This window comes from Schistocerca serialis, chromosome 2 (assembly GCF_023864345.2).
Source record: "Schistocerca serialis cubense isolate TAMUIC-IGC-003099 chromosome 2, iqSchSeri2.2, whole genome shotgun sequence".
Lineage (NCBI taxonomy): Eukaryota > Metazoa > Arthropoda > Insecta > Orthoptera > Acrididae > Schistocerca > Schistocerca serialis.
This window is the reverse complement of record NC_064639.1, coordinates 805626694-805647079: the sequence shown is the minus strand read 5'-3', so window position 1 is coordinate 805647079 and position 20386 is coordinate 805626694. Positions and strand designations below refer to the sequence as shown.

The following is a 20386-nucleotide window of genomic DNA, read 5'->3' as shown; positions in this document are numbered from 1 at the left end:
CTTTCTTATCACGAGTAGAGCTGTAGTTCTAGATTTCTTCTTATGTGCTTTGGTTGCCTTTGTTTTTGCATAGGTTGTTCGTCAGCCCAAAGGCTCCTAGGTTACGTCTTGAAGTTTTGCTTGGAGCTTTCATCTTTCCCCTTGGATTCGGACACCTTGGATGGACACCTTCACCTCACATTTTTGCCTGCCATGGCTTCTTCTGCTGTAACAATGGGGAAATCCATATCGTCCTGCAAAGTTGAACGGAAGTTTTATTACTTCCAACATGCTTAAATTGAACATCTCGTCAGGTGTAAGAATATACTCTTGCAACTCGTTTTCAACACTGTAATGCAGCAAAAAAAATTATATCCCCTATGGCATTTTCGTTTTTATTTTCAGCGTACCTGTTTATTGTTGGCATAGGCACATTCTGTATAGGTGAAAAATCATTTAATCCATGATTCCAATTTATATACACCGTTAGAACTAAAAGCAGTCGATCTGTATTCTGCTCTTGTGAAGCCTAACTGTTGCCATAGTGTAAGATAAAATACAGATAATTATCCAGTTAATAACATACGATAATGAACACATTAGCAAGTTCATCACATTGTTCTAAACATTATGTCGCACAATTGATGCTAAACGAATTTTTTGAGGTTCAATATTCAAGCAAGTTTATTAAATTCTACCGTTTCAATACTGGAAACTTATAACGGTACATTATAGGCAAAGTCACCACACTTTCTTTGTCAGTTTTCTACAGACGAACTACAGCGAATACAGATCCATGAGAGCCATAAAACTAAGTTAACTTGAAGTACAGAGTGACTATTATTGAACTATATGAAATAAAATCGTCATAACTTCTGAATGGTTTGAATTAGGACGTTCAAACTGCATTGTTTGCCGCGGCGTATGATGGGAATTAGTATGCGCAAGCGTATGGTTTGGTTTAGCGACGAACCCCACTTTCATTTTTGCATTTTGCGGTCGAGATGTCTCCCGACCCTCAAAGGGTGACTGTGTGGTGTGCAGTGTCCATTCACGAAATAACTGGTGCGATATTCCTTGATGGTATGGTGACTACTGAACGGTAAGTAAAGGTTTTGGAAGATGATTTCGTTCCCATTATCCAAAGTGACGCTGATTTTGACAAGATATGGTTCATGCAAGACGGAGCTCGAAGCCATCGAAGCAGGAGAGTGTTTAATTTTCTGGAGGGACACTTTGGGAATCGCATTCTGGCTCTGGGATACACACAGGCTACTGACATGGGACTCGATTGGACGCCATATTCTCCAGGTCGGAACAGATACGACTCCTTTTTGTGGGGCTATATTAAAGAAAAGGTGTACAGCAATAACCCCGAAACCATTGCTGAGCTGAAAACAGCCATTCTGGAGGTCATCGACAGCATCGGTGTTCCGACACTTCAGTGTGTCAAGCAGAATATCGCTACTCATCTGCGCCGCATAATCGCCAGTGATGGCAGGCATATCGAACATGTCATAACCTAAATCCGAATACCTGTAGTGACGTTTACATGTTGAATAAAGCGTGTGCAAACTGTAGTTTGTAACTAATTTACGTTTTTTCATATATTTCAGTAACTGCCACCCTGTATATTCACTCATAAATGAAACATAGTGTTGACGCTTATATTACAACAATAATTCTCTTCGCCACGTACACAAAAAGTTGAATGAAAACCACAGCAATATCAACACTGTCTTCAGACGATCTTTCCATCAAGACACAGAGCTTATAACTGACAGTATGGATGGACTCACTAAAAGTCGCCAAGTAGAAGAGGTACAAATTTTAGAGTAGTGGTACAAATTACGATAGAGTACGATATATGCGTATCTCCCCTACCACCATTTAGCTCCTCGTCTGATTCAGACCAATCCTCATTCATTCGGCTATTTCCCAAATAACCAGCTCGAGGATGGCGTCTCAGTGCGCGCCAAGGAAAGACCTAGGATAGTAAATTATCCAAATTATCCAAATCAAGTGGTTAGGTCCTCTGTAACGTTAGGTCCTCTGTGACGTAGTAGTGCTTATGTTAGTAGCTGTACCCCGTGGCACCGTCTTTTCTGATGCAGGAGTCTGTATCACCGAATCTTATGGATTCTCTCTCTCCAATCTCTGCGCTGTTCACCAGTCAGCATGAGCATACAGGATACGCGAGGTAAGTGAGCAGCTCATCCGTAGATAAGCTGTCTTGATGTTCATACAAGGCACCACAGCCTTCAATATAACGCACAGTCTCATACGCACTCATACCACCGAGCAAGGTGGCGCAATGGTTAGCACACTGGACTAGCATTCGGGAGGACGTCGGTTTAAACCCGAATAAGCTGATTTAGGTTTCCCGTGATTTCTCTAAGTCGCTTCAGGCCAATGCCGGGATGGTTCCTCTGAAAGTGCATCCTTCTCCATCCTTCCCTAATCCGATGGGACCGATTACCTCGCTGTTTGGTCCCCTTTCCCGAATCAACCAACCAACCAACACTCTTTACTATGCAACAGGTCTTTCTGCATTGATTTTGTTTTATCAACTCTGAAATCGAAAATCTTGTGTTTTGTGAATCACACACACATATGTTTTGTTATCTGCTCTACGATCTTCACAAGGTCTGGTGCGGTTGGCCTTTTCCTACTGACGAAGTTAACAATATCCCCGCATGACTGGAGGTATTTTATTTCATGAGGCTTCTTTCTGCGATACATGAGGCGGTTTTTTGCATCCTTACACCAGTCTTCGTATTGTCCAACATCCTTCGCCTTGCCAAATGCAGGTAATCGCAGATCGCTCCCAGTGACTCCTTCAACCTTCCCATTGTCTTTTACGTAGCTACTACACAATGACTCTTCTCCTGATCTGAACAGTGGACATACCGAAGATCACAATTAGGATCACTCACAAGTGGTTTTGTTGATATTTGTAAGTCTTATGAACAGAATTATAAAACTACTGTAGGCTATCATAGACCATCATAAGTGAGTGTAGTTTTCCCAGTGGCAGTGGTCAGTTAAGATCGTAACCGTGTTACCTGTATGTTATGTGTGTTGCATACGTATCAGGCGTTACCTAATTTCGATCGCTTTATTTACGTATGCCATCAATGTCTTACTAGATTTCCCTAGAAATCGGAAGTGGTGAACCGTCTAGAAACTGAATGAGTGTATATAAAGGCCACATAACCTATGGGACATTTTTCTTCTACATAGTTATCTTCCTGTCTGTTACTTTAAAAAAAAAACAGTATTTAATAAAATTCACTCGAGCTTCCAGCCGTGTCAAATGGTTTAAAATCCTGTAGATCTCCGCTGTTGTCAGATGGTCACTGTGTTCTGGTTGCTGCTATCGTCCTTATACAGCCACACTGCTTTCTGTGATGTTACTGGTGATCGCTCCAGTGTCATATAAACTAATTTTTAACAAGGAATATCCCAAAAGAGCCGTGCGATTTGAGAAATCATTTTACTTTATTTTCACAACCAATTCCGTAAACTGAATATGCCATCTTCAGCCCCATATGCACCTCATGTGTAGAATGGAGGCATCAGCATCTAGATGTTATGAATTCGTATTTCAAGTGCTTCTCTCGAAGACTTGACAACAACACAGCACACCTGCAGTCCGAGTCTAAAAACCACAGAACCGTAGTTTTGGTAGAGCGCAATTCTACTTGTGAATACATACTACAGCATGCTTCTTAATTACTGCTGTGCAATGTTTGAGACGCTGCGCTGACGATTTACAGCAGCATTCAATTAAGAATGCACTTCCAAACTGCTTCAGTCAAAGCAGTGTTCTTTACTGTTTTCTTAATGTTGTAGCTAAGTGAACTCCAACGTGGGCAAATTCTTAGTGCTCGTATGGTGGATGTGTCCATAACCAAAGTAGTCGAAGTGTTTGGTGTTTCAAGAGGCACAATCTAAGATTTATACCACATACACGGAAAGCGGAAAGTCATCCTCCACGAAAGAGTGTGTCGAGTGATCGTGACAGATGTTCATTGAAGAGGACTGTGAAGAAAAATAGCAGAACGACAGCTGTAGAAGTCAGTGCAGAACTAAAAGTCGCACTCGCGAATTCTGTCGGCACCGAAACAACACAAAGGGAGATTCATAAGCAGGGAATTACAAGCGAAATGGAATTCCAGAACCACTCATAAGTGATGCAAATGCCCGTAACAGGTAAACGTGGCGGAAAACGCGTAAAATCTGGACTTGGAGCAATGGAAGAAAGTCATTTGGTCGGATGAGCATTTTTTCACACAGTTTCGAATTTCTGGCACTTTCCGATAGTGAAATGGCTGCGTTCGTGAATGATCTGGACAGACGTGTGGTGGTACTCCAAGGGCCCCACGCTTACTGTCCAAGGTCTCGTTACTGTCAAGGATTACATGACCATACTGGGCTGATCAGATGCACCCCACGGTTCAAAGTTTGGTCCCCAATGGTTATGCTGTGTTCCGAGACGACAGGGGCGCTGTTCACGTAGCTCGCATTGTCCACAACTACTTTTGTGAGCACCAGGATGAATTACCGCGTCTCTCCTATCTACCACAGTCAGCAGATCTCAATATTGTTGAACGTTTGTGGTCTATTTCCGCCATCCACCTTTATCATTCGTCCACGAGACACAGAGGGCCATAGACACGGGTTCCCAGGTAGATGCCGTGTTTCTTGACTTCCGCAAGGCGTTCGATACAGTTCCCTACAGTCGTTTAATGAACAAAGTAAGAGCATATGGACTATCAGACCAATTGTGTGATTGGGTTGAAGAGTTGCTAGATAACAGAACGCAGCATGTCATTCTCAATGGAAAGAAGTCTTCCGAAGTAAGAGTGATTTCAGGTGTGCCGCACGGGAGTGTCGTAGGACCGTTGCTATTCACAATATACATAAATGGCCTTGTGGATAACATCGGAAGTTCACTGAGGCTTTTTGCGGATGATGCTGTCGTATATCGAGAGCTTGTAACAATGGAAAATTCTACTGAAATGCAGGAGGATCTGCAACGAATTGACGCATGGTGCAGGGAATGGCAATTCAATCTCAATGTAGACGAGTGTAATGTGCTGCGAATACACGGGAAGAAAGATCCTTTGTCATTTAGCTACAATATAGCAGGTCAGCAACTGGAAGCAGTTAATTCCATAAATTATCTGGGAGTAGGCATTAGGAGTGATTTAAAATGGAATGATCATATAAAGTTGATCGTCGGTAAAGCAGATGCGCCGGCCGGAGTGGCCGATCGGTTCTAGGCGCTACAGTCTGGAACCGCGCGACCGCTACGGTCGCAGGTTCGAATCCTGCCTCGGGCATGGATGTGTGTGATGTTCTTAGGTTAGTTAGGTTCAAGTAGGTCTAAGTTCTAGGGGACTGATGACCACAGCAGTTAAGTCCCATAGTGCTCAGAGCCATTTGAACCATTTTTTAAATCAGATGCCAGACTGAGATTCATTGGAAGAATCCTAAGGAAATGCAATCCGAAAACAAAGGAAGTAGGTTACATTGCACTTGTTCTCCCACTGCTTGAATATTGCTCACAGGTGTGGGATCCGTACCGGATAGGGTTGATAGAAGAGACAGAGAAGATCCAACGGAGAGCAGCGCGCTTCGTTACAGGCTCATTTAGTAATCGCGAAAGGGTGTCGGAGATGATAGATAAACTCCAGTGTAAGACTTTGCAGGAGAGACGCTCAGTAGCTCGGTAAGGGCTTTTGTTGAAGTTTCGAGAACATGCCTTCACCGAGGAGTCAAGCAGTATATTGGTCCCTCCTACGTATATCTCGCGAAGAGACCATGAGGTTAAAATCAGAGAGATTAGAGCCCACACAGAGGCATACCGACCATCTTTCTTTCCACGAACAATACGAGACTGGAATAGAAAGGAGAACCGAAAGAGGTACTCAAAGTACCCTCCGCCACACACGGTCAGATGGCTTGCGGAGTATGGATGTAGATGTAGATGTAGAGATCATCGTCACCTGAACTTGCCGCTGCGTTACAGGAAAAACTGTTTAAGAATCCCTTAAAAACCATACAAGACCTGCATTTGTCCATTCCGAGACGAAGTGTAGTTGTTTTGATTTCCAACTATTTCTCTACATCGCATTATGACTGGTAATGTGTAGTGTTTTTGATGTTTCCATATTTTATTCATCCGCTGCTTCTGCAGACGACCTCGTGTGTGTTAGACGTCGAATTACTCCTTGTTCAGAGGCTATCCTTTAATGAAATGTATGCAGTTTCCTTCACTTCCGCCTATAATTTTTATAGGAGTACCACTCATCTACGATCTCCAGCACTCTGTTACTTCGCTGTTCTAGGGATATCCTTGAATTACTTGAAATCGTGACACGAAGGTCAATGGCACACACAGCTACGACACTAACATCACGGTTACCATTCAGGAGCTCCGTGAGTGGCAAAATAAATAAATCCCTAATTTATGGGTCTCGGATGGATCCCTTATAGTATGTCCGGCGAATCTGACTGTTGGTACAGTCTGTTCTACCTTTCTCCGCCTAGAGTAACCAACGAAGCTGAGGTAAAGACATTGGGGAACATATATTGATTTGTTACCGAAGATCGCTTAGTAATTGCAATGTTCATACTACAGGTTTCGGCAGCTGACTGCAGTCTTCGGATGGGATTAACCCACTAACAGATTCGTCATGATATTTACTTTCAGTTACGCACTTTGAACTTCATGAAATCTAAAACATGTCTCTGAATTTCACAACGTCTCGTCGCATTATAAAAGGGAGAGGGTTCTCCGCGGAATTGTCGAGGAAAGCAATATGTGGGAAAGATTAACAAGATCAAGGAATAGTATGGTAGGAATTGTGTTAAGGCATCGGGAAATAACTTATATTACACGAGAGGTAGGCATAGAAGCGAAAGTAAATAACTAAAATAGAGGGAAACAGATCGGAGGGTATAGATAAAACAGGTAATGAGGACGTTATCGATTCCCGGCGGGGTCAGGGATTTTCTCTGCCTCGTGATGACTGGGTGTTGTGTGATGTCCTTAGGTTAGTTAGGTTTAAGTAGTTCTAAGTTCTAGGGGACTGATGACCGTAGATGTTAAGTCCCATAGTGCTCAGAGCCATTTGAACCATATTTGAGGACGCTACGAGTAAGTATTTGTCTCAGGTGTGGAGATTAGCATACTAGAAACAACGCTATTATTTTCAAATGTGAATATAATGCTCATAACTAGTTTCATGAGTGAGTAAGTAATCCATGAGTTTGATCTTACTACTGCTAATCCTGTAAATCAGTGACTACAACGGATACGAATCTTAACGCGGAAACCTCTTTTGTTCTGTGACCACATTTGCCTAAATAGTGAGCTACACCAACTGTTAATTCCCTTTGATATTAGCGGATTAAATTATTAAAACAGCCTCCCCCAGTAATCCGTACTTTTGATGTCGGCTTGAACAGTCTCCCTCGGTGCAACTTCGTAATTTTCAGCAGGATGGGAAAGCTGGAAACTGCCTATGCGTGATGCGTGACTTCGACATACGTTAAGCTCCACAAAGAGCTGACGTCGCTGCCCAAATAGCAATAAACCGCGCCCACACCGTGGCCGCCAGTGTGATAAGGGCGCAGGTTCTTAAGAAACCGTGACTGCTCTTCGGGATATCTTGCTGGGTAGCTGTGCTGGTTTTCTTTCGTACGAGTCCATTAGTCTTGCAGCAAAATTTCTTCGCTCGAAAGCCTGCGTACTAACGGAAATCTGTTCTCAGACCGGAGGAGAAAGAAGTCAGCGCCGCAGCCGGTGGAGGCAGAAGACTAAAGTCGACCGGTGCCATGGACTCCAAGGTGTACAAGTCCAATCCAAACCCAAAGGCTACGGCTAACCCCATCTCCAAGCTCTTCGTCTGGTAAGCACAACGCATTATTTTCTACTTTGTATCAATAGTTTGGCCAGAGGTAACTGTAACAATCGGATATCTTTGTTAATCTCTTACTTTTAGCTCTACATTATGCCAACTAGTTTCCTGTGATTCGTAGATTTTTGTCATATTTTATCACTGACAGAACAAATGTGTGTACGGGGGAGTTTCGAAGGTAAGTTACGCGTTATTGTGGTAGGTCAAGTAACTTTTATTGAATGCTACGCTACGCTTCAAAATAACCACCAAGTCTCTGTAAACAGTGGTCGGTACTCACTACCAATCATTCAGTTTCTCGTCGAAGGCAATCCGCTCCTTGGCCACGGAGACATTCGAGAGCCACTGTCTTTCCTCGACCGCATGGACACAGTCGTATGTTGTCGACGTTGATGGCCTTCCTTCCCGGTTAGCATTACCAACGTCTGATCGCAGAACTGAAAAGTAGCTACAATCGCTTAGTAATGGAAAGTCGTCAGGACCAGATTAGATACCTCTAAGTTTCTATAAAGATTATGCGAAAGAACTTGCTCCCCTTCTAGCATTAATTTATCGTACATCGCTTCAGCAACGAAAGGTACCTAACGACTGGAAAAAGCGCAGGTCATTCCCGTTTTTAAGAAAGGCTGTAAGACATATCCACACAGTTATAGACCTATATCGTTGAGGACAATCCGTTGTAGAATTATGGAACATGTTTTATGCTCAAGAGTTATGACGTTTTTGGTAAATGAACTTCTCTATAAAAATCGATATGGATTCCGCTAACAGAGATCCTTCGAAAGTTAGCTCGCTCTGTTCCTCCATGAGATTCACGGCACAGCGGACAACGGCGCTCAGGTTGATGCCGTGCTCCTTGATTTCAGTAAAGCATTTGACAACGTCCCGCACTGCCATTTAAAAAAAAAAAGAAAGACCTTACGGAGTATTGCAGCAGACATGCGGTTGGATTTATGACTTGTATATAGAACTCAACACGTGGCTCTTAACGGAACAGAATAGACAGGTGTAAATGTAATATCCGGCGTACGATAGGGAAGTGTGATAGGACCGTTGCTGTGTACAATACACATAACTGATCTAGTAGAAAGCGTCAGATGGTCTTTAAGGCTATTCGCAAATGATGCAGTTGTCTATACCAAAGTAGCAACGCCAGAAGCTAGTAAGAATTTGCAGGACGACCTGCAGAGAATTGTTGAATGGTGCAGGCTCTGGCAGTTGACCCTGAACGTAAGTAAATGTAACATATTGCGCATACATAGGAAAAGAAATCCAATACCGTGCAGCTACACTATTGATGACAACCAGCTGGAAACAGCGTTTACCGTAAAATATCTAGGCGTCATTATCCAAGGAGGCCATGAGTGGAGTGACCACTTAAAACAAATAGTGACAAAAGCAGATACCACACTCGGAAGAACCTTAAAGAAATGTAACTCATCCACGAACGAAGTGGCTTATAAGGCGCTTGTTCGACCGATTCTTGAGTATTGTTCATCTGTCTGGCATCCCTGTCAGGTAGGACTGATTGAGGAGATAGAGAAGATCCAACGAAGAACGACGCGTTTCGTTACGGGATCGTTTAGCTGGCGAGAGAGCGTAACGGAAATGTTAAACAAACTCCACTGGCAGACATTACAAGAGAGGCGTTGTGCATCACGGAGAGATTTACTATTGAAATTCCGGGACAGCACTTTTCAGGAGGAGGCGGGCAACATATTACTTCCCCCCCACATACGGCTCGGGTATTGACCACAAGGAGAAAATTCGATAAATTTGAGCCAATACCGAGGCTTACCGACAATCTTTCTTCCCACGAACTACTCGCGAGGGGAACAGGTTTGGAGGGATCAAATGGAGGTACCGAAAGTACCCTCCGCCACTCACCATTAGGAGACTTGCGGAGTATGATGTAGATATCTGTGCGGCCTTGATGAAATTGCTAGCATTTCACTGCAGATGGAGCGACATTAAAATTTGGTCCATGTTTCATAGTGAATCCGCGTGAAATTTAGACGTTTTGCGCACAAGAATCGAACTGTCGCATGCACGTAAATTGTGGAGTACGTTTCCAGTTGCCTCGCCGTTTCACTTCCACACTTGACTCGCCTGTTGTCTGCACCGCAGCACTAAGCTCTCTGCAGGAAATACTTTTGACAATGCGCCACTCATGTTGTGGAATGGTCCCAGCGTGAGACGACATGTCTAACTTACTTTCTGAAGCCCCCTCGTAATAGAAGTTTTCAGTTATACGTCAGTAGATATTGCAGTACAACAGCATTTAAATATAGTTTATGTGTAGGGGTGTCCTATCTCAAGCTCGTATTCATTCCATTTTAATATGATATGAGAGGCGTACCAATTACTGTACTATCATGCTCAAAACTACTCCAACGTCTTAAATACCGTTCCGCTTGATTAACAGGCATACAACATAAAGTAATTTCGCTGCAGGTCTTTTAATCTCTTTTCGGTACAGTCGTTAGACTTTACAGAACTGTTACAAGTCAGTCCGCAGCTCGTGGTCGTGCGGTAGCGTTCTCGCTTCCCACGCCCGTGTTCCCGGGTTCGATTCCCGGCGGGGTCAGGGATTTTCTCTGTCTCGTGATGACTGGTTGTTGTGTGATGTCCTTAGGTTAGCTAGGTTTAAGTAGTTCTAAGTTCTAGGGGACTGATGACCATAGATGTTAAGTCAGTGCTCAGAGTCATTTGTTGCAAGTCACACCTAGAGAAAACTGTTATGCGTGACAGTCATTTCAGATCTGATCTAACACGCCAATTTGCAAGTATCAGGAAATATGTTATCGGAGATGAGACAGAAAACAATGCCTCAAAACTCAAGTTTATTACAATAAGTGAAATATAAAACTGTTACCAATAGTATTAGTATCTGAGAAAACTAGACGCCGGCCGGTGTGGCCGGCGGTTCTAGGCGCCTCAGTCTGGAACCGCGCGACCGCTACGGTCGCAGGTTGGAATCCTGCCTCGGGCATGGATGTGTGTGATGTCCTTAGGTTGGTTCGGTTTAAGTAGTTCTAAGTTCTAGGGACTGATGTCCTCAGCAGTTAAGTCCCATAGTGCTCAGAGCCATTTGAACCATTTGACAACTACACTCCTGGAAATTGAAATAAGAACACCGTGAATTCATTGTCCCAGGAAGGGGAAACTTTATTGACACATTCCTGGGGTCAGATACATCACATGATCACACTGACAGAACCACAGGCACATAGACACAGGCAACAGAGCATGCACAATGTCGGCACTAGTACAGTGTATATCCACCTTTCGCAGCAATGCAGGCTGCTATTCTCCCATGGAGACGATCGTAGAGATGCAGGATGTAGTCCTGTGGAACGGCTTGCCATGCCATTTCCACCTGGCGCCTCAGTTGGACCAGTGTTCGTGCTGGACGTGCAGACCGCGTGAGACGACGCTTCATCCAGTCCCAAACATGCTCAATGGGGGACAGATCCGGAGATCTTGCTGGCCAGGGTAGTTGACTTACACCTTCTAGAGCACGTTGGGTGGCACGGGATACATGCGGACGTGCATTGTCCTGTTGGAACAGCAAGTTCCCTTGCCGGTCTAGGAATGGTAGAACGATGGGTTCGATGACGGTTTGGATGTACCGTGCACTATTCAGTGTCCCCTCGACGATCACCAGTGGTGTACGGCCAGTGTAGGAGATCGCTCCCCCCACCATGATGCCGGGTGTTGGCCCTGTGTGCCTCGGTCGTATGCAGTCCTGATTGTGGCGCTCACCTGCACGGCGCCAATCACGCATACGACCATCATTGGCACCAAGGCAGAAGCGACTCTCATCGCTGAAGACGACACGTCTCCATTCGTCCCTCCATTCACGCCTGTCGCGACACCACTGGAGGCGGGCTGCACGATGTTGGGGCGTGAGCGGAAGACGGCCTAACGGTGTGCGGGACCGTAGCCCAGCTTCATGGAGACGGTTGCGAATGGTCCTCGCCGACACCCCAGGAGCAACAGTGTCCCTAATTTGCTGGGAAGTGGCGGTGCGGTCCCCTACGGCACTGCGTAGGATCCTACGGTCTTGGCGTGCATCCGTGCGTCGCTGCGGTCCGGTCCCAGGTCGACGGGCACGTGCACCTTCCGCCGACCACTGGCGACAACATCAATGTACTGTGGAGACCTCACGCCCCACGTGTTGAGCAATTTTGCGGTACGTCCACCCGGCCTCCCACATACCCACTACACGCCCTCGCTCAAAGTCCGTCAACTGCACATACGGTTCACGTCCACGCTGTCGCGGCATGCTACCAGTGTTAAAGACTGCGATGGAGCTCCGTATGCCACGGCAAACTGGCTGACACTGACGGCGGCGGTGCACAAATGCTGCGCAGCTAGCGCCATTCGACGGCCAACACCGCGGTTCCTGGTGTGTCCGCTGTGCCGTGCGTGTGATCATTGCTTGTACAGCCCTCTCGCAGTGTCCGGAGCAAGTATGGTGGGTCTGACACACCGGTGTCAATGTGTTCTTTTTTCCATTTCCAGGAGTGTAGAAGCCGTAACTCTATCGCAAAAATCATTTAGTAAACCTCTGACAAAACTAATTTTTATTGTGATTAAGAGTATTTGAATTAATATCAGAACTCCCAAAATTCTTTGACAGTTCTAAGTATTCTTGCTGTCTAAAATCTTTTCCAACAACCTATGGTTACGTCGCTCACTTGGAGAGCGATTTGGGATGAACTACTTACTCAACTACACAGTTCGAAACATAGCGTTTAAGTGCGTCAAACCTCTACATAAACTGCGTATCACTATAATCCGTTCATCATAAGAATAAACCTGATGTTAACCAACACAAACGCGGTGACTGGTCAGAAGCCGTAGCACACGTACTCTGGTGTTGTTACGCTCTTGGAAGTAGGTCCTACTTATGTATTAGACATCTGATTACTAAGTTACTTTAAATGTAACTTTAAGATATTCAAATGTATTAACAGCCATCAACGTTTTACTTAGTCACGCTTTAGCTACGTAGTTTTTATTTCAAAAATCGTGTACAGTCACAGCCTCTGTAGCATTGTGCTCTGATTGTCGCACTGATAATGAGCAGTACCAAAATGACTGAGACTGCGTTCTGTTTCGTAGCGAAACATGTGCCTGGATCACGGTTAAGAAGTGCCGAGAAATAGGCTGTTCTTAATGTCTTTCATAAATTTATGGAGATAATCGGCTTTGATGTTTTCCCACGTTTGAATGCAATGCAGTTGAGAATTACACGTAAAATGAATGTGTAGCGCAATTGGTAACGTTATGGAATGTGAAGCAAGTGTGGTTATTTGTGCGTTGGTTCAAATCTCCCGAATATCATTCTTTTCTCGATAAATTTGAAATACCTACATCTCGTGATTATAAAACTCGTCATCATTTTTTTTATGAACAATGCACGGCTTCTTGTTTCTAATTACACATTGGGCGCAAAATCTCTGTTTCCATTTCAAATGCAAATCCTTAATTATCGATGTTTTATGAAAGACTGTTCATAAACGTTGTTTAAATCAAGAAAACGTAACAGTTTAATTTTTCAAGGCAAAAACGAAAAACCAAATCCTCTTTATTTGGACTAGGTCCATCGTTTTATACCACAGAGGTAGATAAATATCGTAGAAATATGAAAAACAGTCATTTTCACAGCATCAGGCACGTCAAACAAATGCCGCATTTTTACATTTGCTACTCTGTCTTTACAATATGAACCCAACGGACTGATATGGAGCCAAGCTGCGGCATTTGATCCGAGATGTAACAAGACTGTTAATGGGGGTAAGACGTCAAACGGGCCGACTCATAGCAGGAGAGGCACCGCAGGACATTTTAATTTTCACTGTCTATATTTTTACAAATAAATTCATAAGAATTTCTCAGCATAACCAAGAAGTATTCAGGATTCACACTGATAGCAGTGGACGTTGAAAAACATAACAAAAGCAATTTGTTTTATATGTGAAATTCGACTATTTTTTCCGTTACCATTGGCTGCATAAATTGCTTTAGGTACACTTTTCTTCATAAGTAAGAGAGATTCTTCAACAAATTTTCCACAACATACAAATCATACTTAAAGGAGAATGAAACTCTAGAATTTATTTAATTTATGAAAAAATGACTGAGTTATTACATTTTAAACTTCATGTTTAGAAAAAACACAAATTTTATAGTTAATTATCCCAGTTTTTACCACAATTTTTAATAGATTTGGAAAATTCTAGAGTTTTGCATTAAGGAGTTTGTGTTTAATAAGCGTACCAAGTTTGATAGTAATAGGGTATTTATTTTGGATGCTACATGTACCTAAGTACAAAAAATTGTGTTATGTTGAAAATGGCCGTTCAAGTTTCTGCTTGTATTTGGCATAGGTTTAGAACTGTCCAGCACCATAAGCAGGTTCTTTTTCGTTTTCAATATCAGTTTCCTTCCTCTTCACATTCCTATGATGCACTCTTCTTGATTTTATGACCTCCAAAAATGATTTATCAGCTTTCACTACACGCTCTCTGTCTATCGCATACAAAGCTTTGATACGGTTCACTCCGGGCTTAATTCACAATTTCTCTAATACATATTTCCTGCTTTGCACACCGTCATTAAAACATGAAACTGCATCATAAACACCAATAGCAAGTGCATTTCTTCCCACAACGACGGTTTTTGGCAATCTTTCCCATGCACATTGATTAAAACTTTCATTTGGGTTTTAGGTACCACCATGAAGGCATTTCTTCAGTAAGTTTTCATTTGCAGGTCCCTGAATATAGGTTTGATGGCTTCCATTACAGCAGTTGGTAGAGATTTCCTATGATGATATTCCTCACCACCAGCAATTGACCTTTGGTAGCCACACCATGATTCACTTCCTTTTGGGCATTCGTTGTGGATAGGGTTATTGTCTGTGGACATTTTGTGGATGTATAAGGCCCAAACTGCTTGCTTCATCTTTTTCAAGTCCCGTGTGTTCCTTCTTATTGCCAAACCATAATATGTCTGTAGTTTGTCAATTTCTGCATCCGTCAGTCGCCCTCTCCCTTTTATTCCGCTCCCATCAGATAATTTTTTTCCTGACAAATCTTGTCTCAGCCTTCTAAGTCTAGTGCCAAATCCTTTCTGTACAGTCGTGGACAAAAGGAGCGAGACCCCTCGCCTTTTCGTTATGCTGATCTGCACATCTTTAAAGTCTGCTACACAGCATAACAGGCAAGGAGGCGAAGTGCTACCAACATACTATGCACAGGCGTAAAATTGAAAAACTATCAAAACTTCGTCAGCCTGTTTTCAATCATGTTTAAGACTACAATTAACGCTGATCAGTGTGTTAAACACAACACGTAAATATAAGATATAAATGAAAGAAGAAACGCTAATTAGTATGAACTGTATTAATAAAAATGAATTTCAGCTTATCGAGATAACTGTTTTAGTAAGACAAAGTACTCCAGATCGTTACGAATTAGCAAAATATTATGTGCATTCGGCCGCGAAACGGTCTGTATCAACGTTCAGACCAGTCATACTGGATTACCGTTGCTGACCTACCATGAAAGTTTGCAAATTTAGCAATGCGTGAAGATTCATAATGAAATTCAGTGAAAAATCATTCAGTGCGACACTTAAGTCAATTCAGTTATTGACAGAAACGGGAAAAGAAGGCAGTAGCTAGTATGAAATTCTACAAGAGTTTCATATTGACATCTACAGGGCGCCGGCACAGAGTAACGGTAGCAATAAAACGTATTGGGGACGAGAGAATTTCTTAAAATTGCTTTACTGATAGTCTATCTACATCCATCAAGATTATAACCGAAAACAAACCAGACCTCCCTTGCAGTAGCAAACACCTTTCACTACGCTAGCAGACAACCCATGGAGATAGCCCTCCATAATTACCCCACACATGAATAAGCCGGCAATGACAACTGCAAAATGATCTGCAGTTTCTGTTGCATAGAGCTTTCTGGACTCAAAAACATGAATTTTCTACCTTTATGTCACCGCTCATGTGACAATCATTCGGCATGTTTAACGAAATAACAAAATACTCTTATTAGTGAGTAAATTTAGAAGGATAATTCTGCACCACCACAGGAAATAAACGGCGACAATAGCTGCCAAACGTATTCTACAATGTTTAGAATTCTCCATTAGACTCGCCACAGCCATAAAACGTTCAAAAATAGCCGAAGTGTTTCTCAAGCTAGCTAGCAATGGGAATGCTCGCACTTCTAAAACGCGATCGCATTAACACTGGGATCTGAATTATCACTTGTATAGGCAAATGGATTTTATTTGCATTCCTGTAAAATTGATTTGGATCGAAAGCGTAGCTACGATTAAAATGCTGATGTATCGACTGCAGCCGGCCGTGGTGGCCGAGCGGCTCTAGGCGCTTCAGTCTGAAACCGCACAACCGCTACGGTCGCAGGTTCGAATCCTGCCTCGGGCATGGATGTGTGTGATGTGCTTAGGTTAGTTAGGTTTGAGTAGTTCTAAGTTCTAGGGGACTGATGACCTCAGATATTAAGTCCCATAGTACTCAGAGCCAAATCAAATCAAATCGACTGCAACTAGAACACTTCGAACAATGAGTAGGGGAATTATTTATGCAGCCCTCATCTTCAGCAACTGTCGTAGCTATTTTCGTTGTTAGGGTTTCGTCACCTAAAAATGGAACCCTACTACTCGCACTTTCTTGACCATCTATCTGTCTACCGAACCCTTAAATCCCTTTTACCTTGAGTACGGGTAGAAATAATAGGCGGAAGTGTATCGCATTTCCTGCGGTATACGGTCTCTTGGTGGTGTAAAAAACTGAGCTTTTATGTCAACGCAATCGAAAGATACAGCCATATATATAAATGAAATTTACGCGAAAGGTCAAAAAATGAGTGGTGCGGAATTATCCTACTAAATTTACTCGTTAACAACAGTATTTTGTTATTTCGATAAACATGCCGAATGATTGTCACATAAGTGGTGACATAAAGGTAGAAAATTCGTGTTTTTTAGTCCAGAAAGCTCTATGCAACGGAAACTGCAGATCACTTTGCCATTTACATTGTGAAATTGCCGGCTTATTCATGTCTGGGGTTGTAATAGAGGGCTGTTTGCCTGGTTTGTCTACTAGCGTAGTGAAAGGTGTTTTGCTGGTTTGTTTTAGGTTCTAATCTCGATGGAGGCAGATAGACTGTCAGTAAAGCAATTTTAAGAAATTCTCTCGTCCCCAATAGTTTTATTGCTACCTTTATTCTGTACCGGCACCCTGTGGATGTCAATATGAAACTCTTGTAGAATTTCGTACCTATTACTGCCTACTTTTTCCGCTTCTGTCAATAATTGAATTGGCGTAAGTGTGGCACTGAATGATTTTTCACTGAATTTCGTTATGAATCTTCACGCATTGCTAAATTTGCACACTTTCATGGTAGGTCAGGAACGGTAATCCAGTATGACTGGTCTGAACGTTGATACAGACCGTTTCGCGGCCGAATGCGCAAAATATTTTGCTAAATCAGTTATGTTATCTCGATAAGCTGAAATTGATTTTCATTAGTACAGTTCATACTAATTAGTATTTCTTCTTTCATTTACATCTTATATTTACGTGTTGTGTTTAACACACCAATCAGCATTAATGTAGTGTTACACATGACTGTAAACAGTCTAACAAAGTTCGGACAGTTTTTCAATTTCACGCCTGTGCATAGTATGTTGGTAGCACTTCGTCGCCTTGCCTGTTATGCTGTGTACTAGACTTTAAAGCTGTGCGGATCAGCATAACGAAAAGGCGAGGGTTCTCGTTTTGTCCACGACTGCACAATAGTCTCAGCTCCATATGGTGCACACTTTCGAACCTCAAGGAAAGGTTTACTGTTACCATCACCAAGGTACTTCACATAACGCAGGCCACGGGAGGCAACAGATCTGGTATACAAGCTTACAACTCCCTGCACTTCCATGCCTCCACTTGAGCCTTTATAGTTCATATTACATACATGATCTGCAATCCTTTTCACACAACTATGACAAAATTTACTCACCACTTCAGCATCTAGTACCTTACCAGTGTCAACAGATGTTGTTGTTACAACACCATTCAATGAAGTGTGCCCTCTTTTTTGACAGGTACCACCAAAAGCAGCCACTATGTCCCTGTCACCATCATTTTCAACAATAGATTCTTCTGCAGCACTTTTCATTGAAGGTTCTGCAACTTCTTTTACAGCCTCAATCAGTAAGCCATAACACCTCTCAAACTTTGCTGTAGGAGGAGGAAGAGTCATCACTGCACAAAGTGTTCTTTCTGCCTTCTGTCCCCTACCAATAAAGCGCATGCCACATGCTACCCTCAAATTCACATCATAACCTTTGTTTGCGATTTTAGATGTCATGCAAGACGCGCCAACGTTGCATTTGCTGCATATCACAGATAAGTTCGTAGAAAAGCCTGTCCTGGCACTCTGATCTTCCACCAAAGAAACACACTGAACACCAAAGCAATTCTTGCACATAACATTGTCCAATATTAATTATGGCAGTATGTTAACATCAACAATAATATTACATGAACCTTCGGATTCACAGCCTCCATTTTCATTAGCACCAAAAACAAGTTTCCTTCTAGAAGCACTCGGTGGTGAATTGTTTACTGGCTCTGAGAGGTTCCAGTTTTGAGCCACGGTGTAGCATTTGTTGTAACACTCTTTGTATCTATTGCCGTGGTGACGTTGTTTACGGTTGAAGCAACGAATTCTAGGCATCCTGTGCCATAACATGCCACAAACGAACACAAAACAATACAGCAAAATGAAAATTGTGTCGAAAATCACAGCACCACACTGCACGCCTTTCAAAACAGAACAAACAAAACCATCGATCAAAACAATGCATGTCGATAGTAGCAGAGAAAGTATCGATATCGATAGTCCTTTGTTTCACGTCTGACTATCTTTGGTACAAATATTACATTCGATTTCTACAGAGCGAAATACACTTAGGTATGACAGAAGAATGCTGTGCAGAGGGGCGTGGCGCTGCACCTTCATACACTTAAGACCAAATTACGTACCTTATAACTCCTCAAATATATACGTTTTATACATCAAATTATTCACGAAGATGTGCGCTACAAAATAAGCATATTTTTGAAAAACCGATTTTTTTCTAATTTTTGACGTCCTACCCCCCTTAAGATATCAGACGTATTGGAACTAACGCACGCAGCTTTTTCACACGTCACTGGCGAACGCTGGCGGGATATAGAACGGCTAGTCGTAAAAGAAGAAGAGAAATTGCTGCGCCTGGTTGACTTCGTGGATTCTGGTTTTGATAGGCTCGTTATCAACGTAGCAGGTGACACTTCCAGAACTGAAATGTATTTCTCGGATTCGGATAAGGAAGGAGCTAAGAGATTACCTGACGACTGACTGTAATACATTCAGTGGCTTCAATATTTAACTATACGGTGAAATCCTTCAGTACTCTCTTATGTTACACACAGATTATGCAGAAAAATTACCCTGTGGTTAAGTCAGGAATTTTCTTAATTCTTGTTTTTAATTACGGCAGTGCGTTAGCTAAAAACAATAGCGTGTTGCGGTTTTCGTCTAGTCGTCTGAGGAGCGTATTGTGGGAGATTTGCAGTGTACTATTTCATTCTGCTTAAACATTAAATGACATTCGAATATATATTGCTCTTCTGCTCGTCTCTTTTTACGTGTGAACTGCAGCTGGCCACGTCACTGTACCAGCTGACCGGCCAGTGCTGTACAAGTTAAATGCGCCGGTAAAGCTGTTGTCCCGTATTACCGCTAAGGCGATGTGCACGTAACCCACAGCACAAAACGTTCCTTTATTATCATACTTGACAGTACTCGAGACAGCTTGGCTGCAGCCCCACGTGAAATGGAAATCCAATGAGGTTCCAGCAAACGCGGAAGAATACGTAGTGCAATGTTTACATCAGGTTTATTCTGATGATGAATGGATTATAGTAATTTTACTATACTCATGATGATACGTAGATCAATTTGCAACTAGAACTTCACTTATAGCCATTTTTATCGAGCACAAAGTGATATTAAGTATCTAAAGTATTAATGACCAGCCAGTTGTGCACATGTTTGATTTTAAATGAAATGACGAAATGTTTTATTCTGGATATAATTTCAAATTCATCATCTACAGCCATTTCTAACAGAAAAAGCTTCCGTGTCTCACCGAGACTCGAACACAGCATGGAGCGTCATTGCTGACTAGGCGTAATGAAATATAAAATACCTGATTTTGGTCAGTATCGGTTAGTAAGTCAGAAATTCAAATTACATTATGTAAATTTTTGTACTAGCAAATACTCTTATCCAACAACTATTGTACTTGTTAACGTGATTTCATTTACGGTAACAAAGTGTGCCCAAGTCCAAACTTGAAACGACGTGACGTAA

At 42.6% G+C, this 20386-nt stretch overlaps 1 protein-coding gene across 1 annotated transcript in view; it reads left to right on the top strand.

Annotated features, from left to right (window-relative positions):
• Positions 1 to 20386, top strand: part of LOC126458051 (ATP-binding cassette sub-family C member 4-like) — a 401284-nt gene that overhangs the window by 73204 nt on the left and 307694 nt on the right. The window contains exon 3 of the mRNA XM_050094849.1: positions 7764 to 7901. Within this exon, the coding sequence (XP_049950806.1) occupies positions 7764 to 7901 (138 nt within the window). The remainder of the gene's footprint in view (positions 1 to 7763; positions 7902 to 20386) is intronic.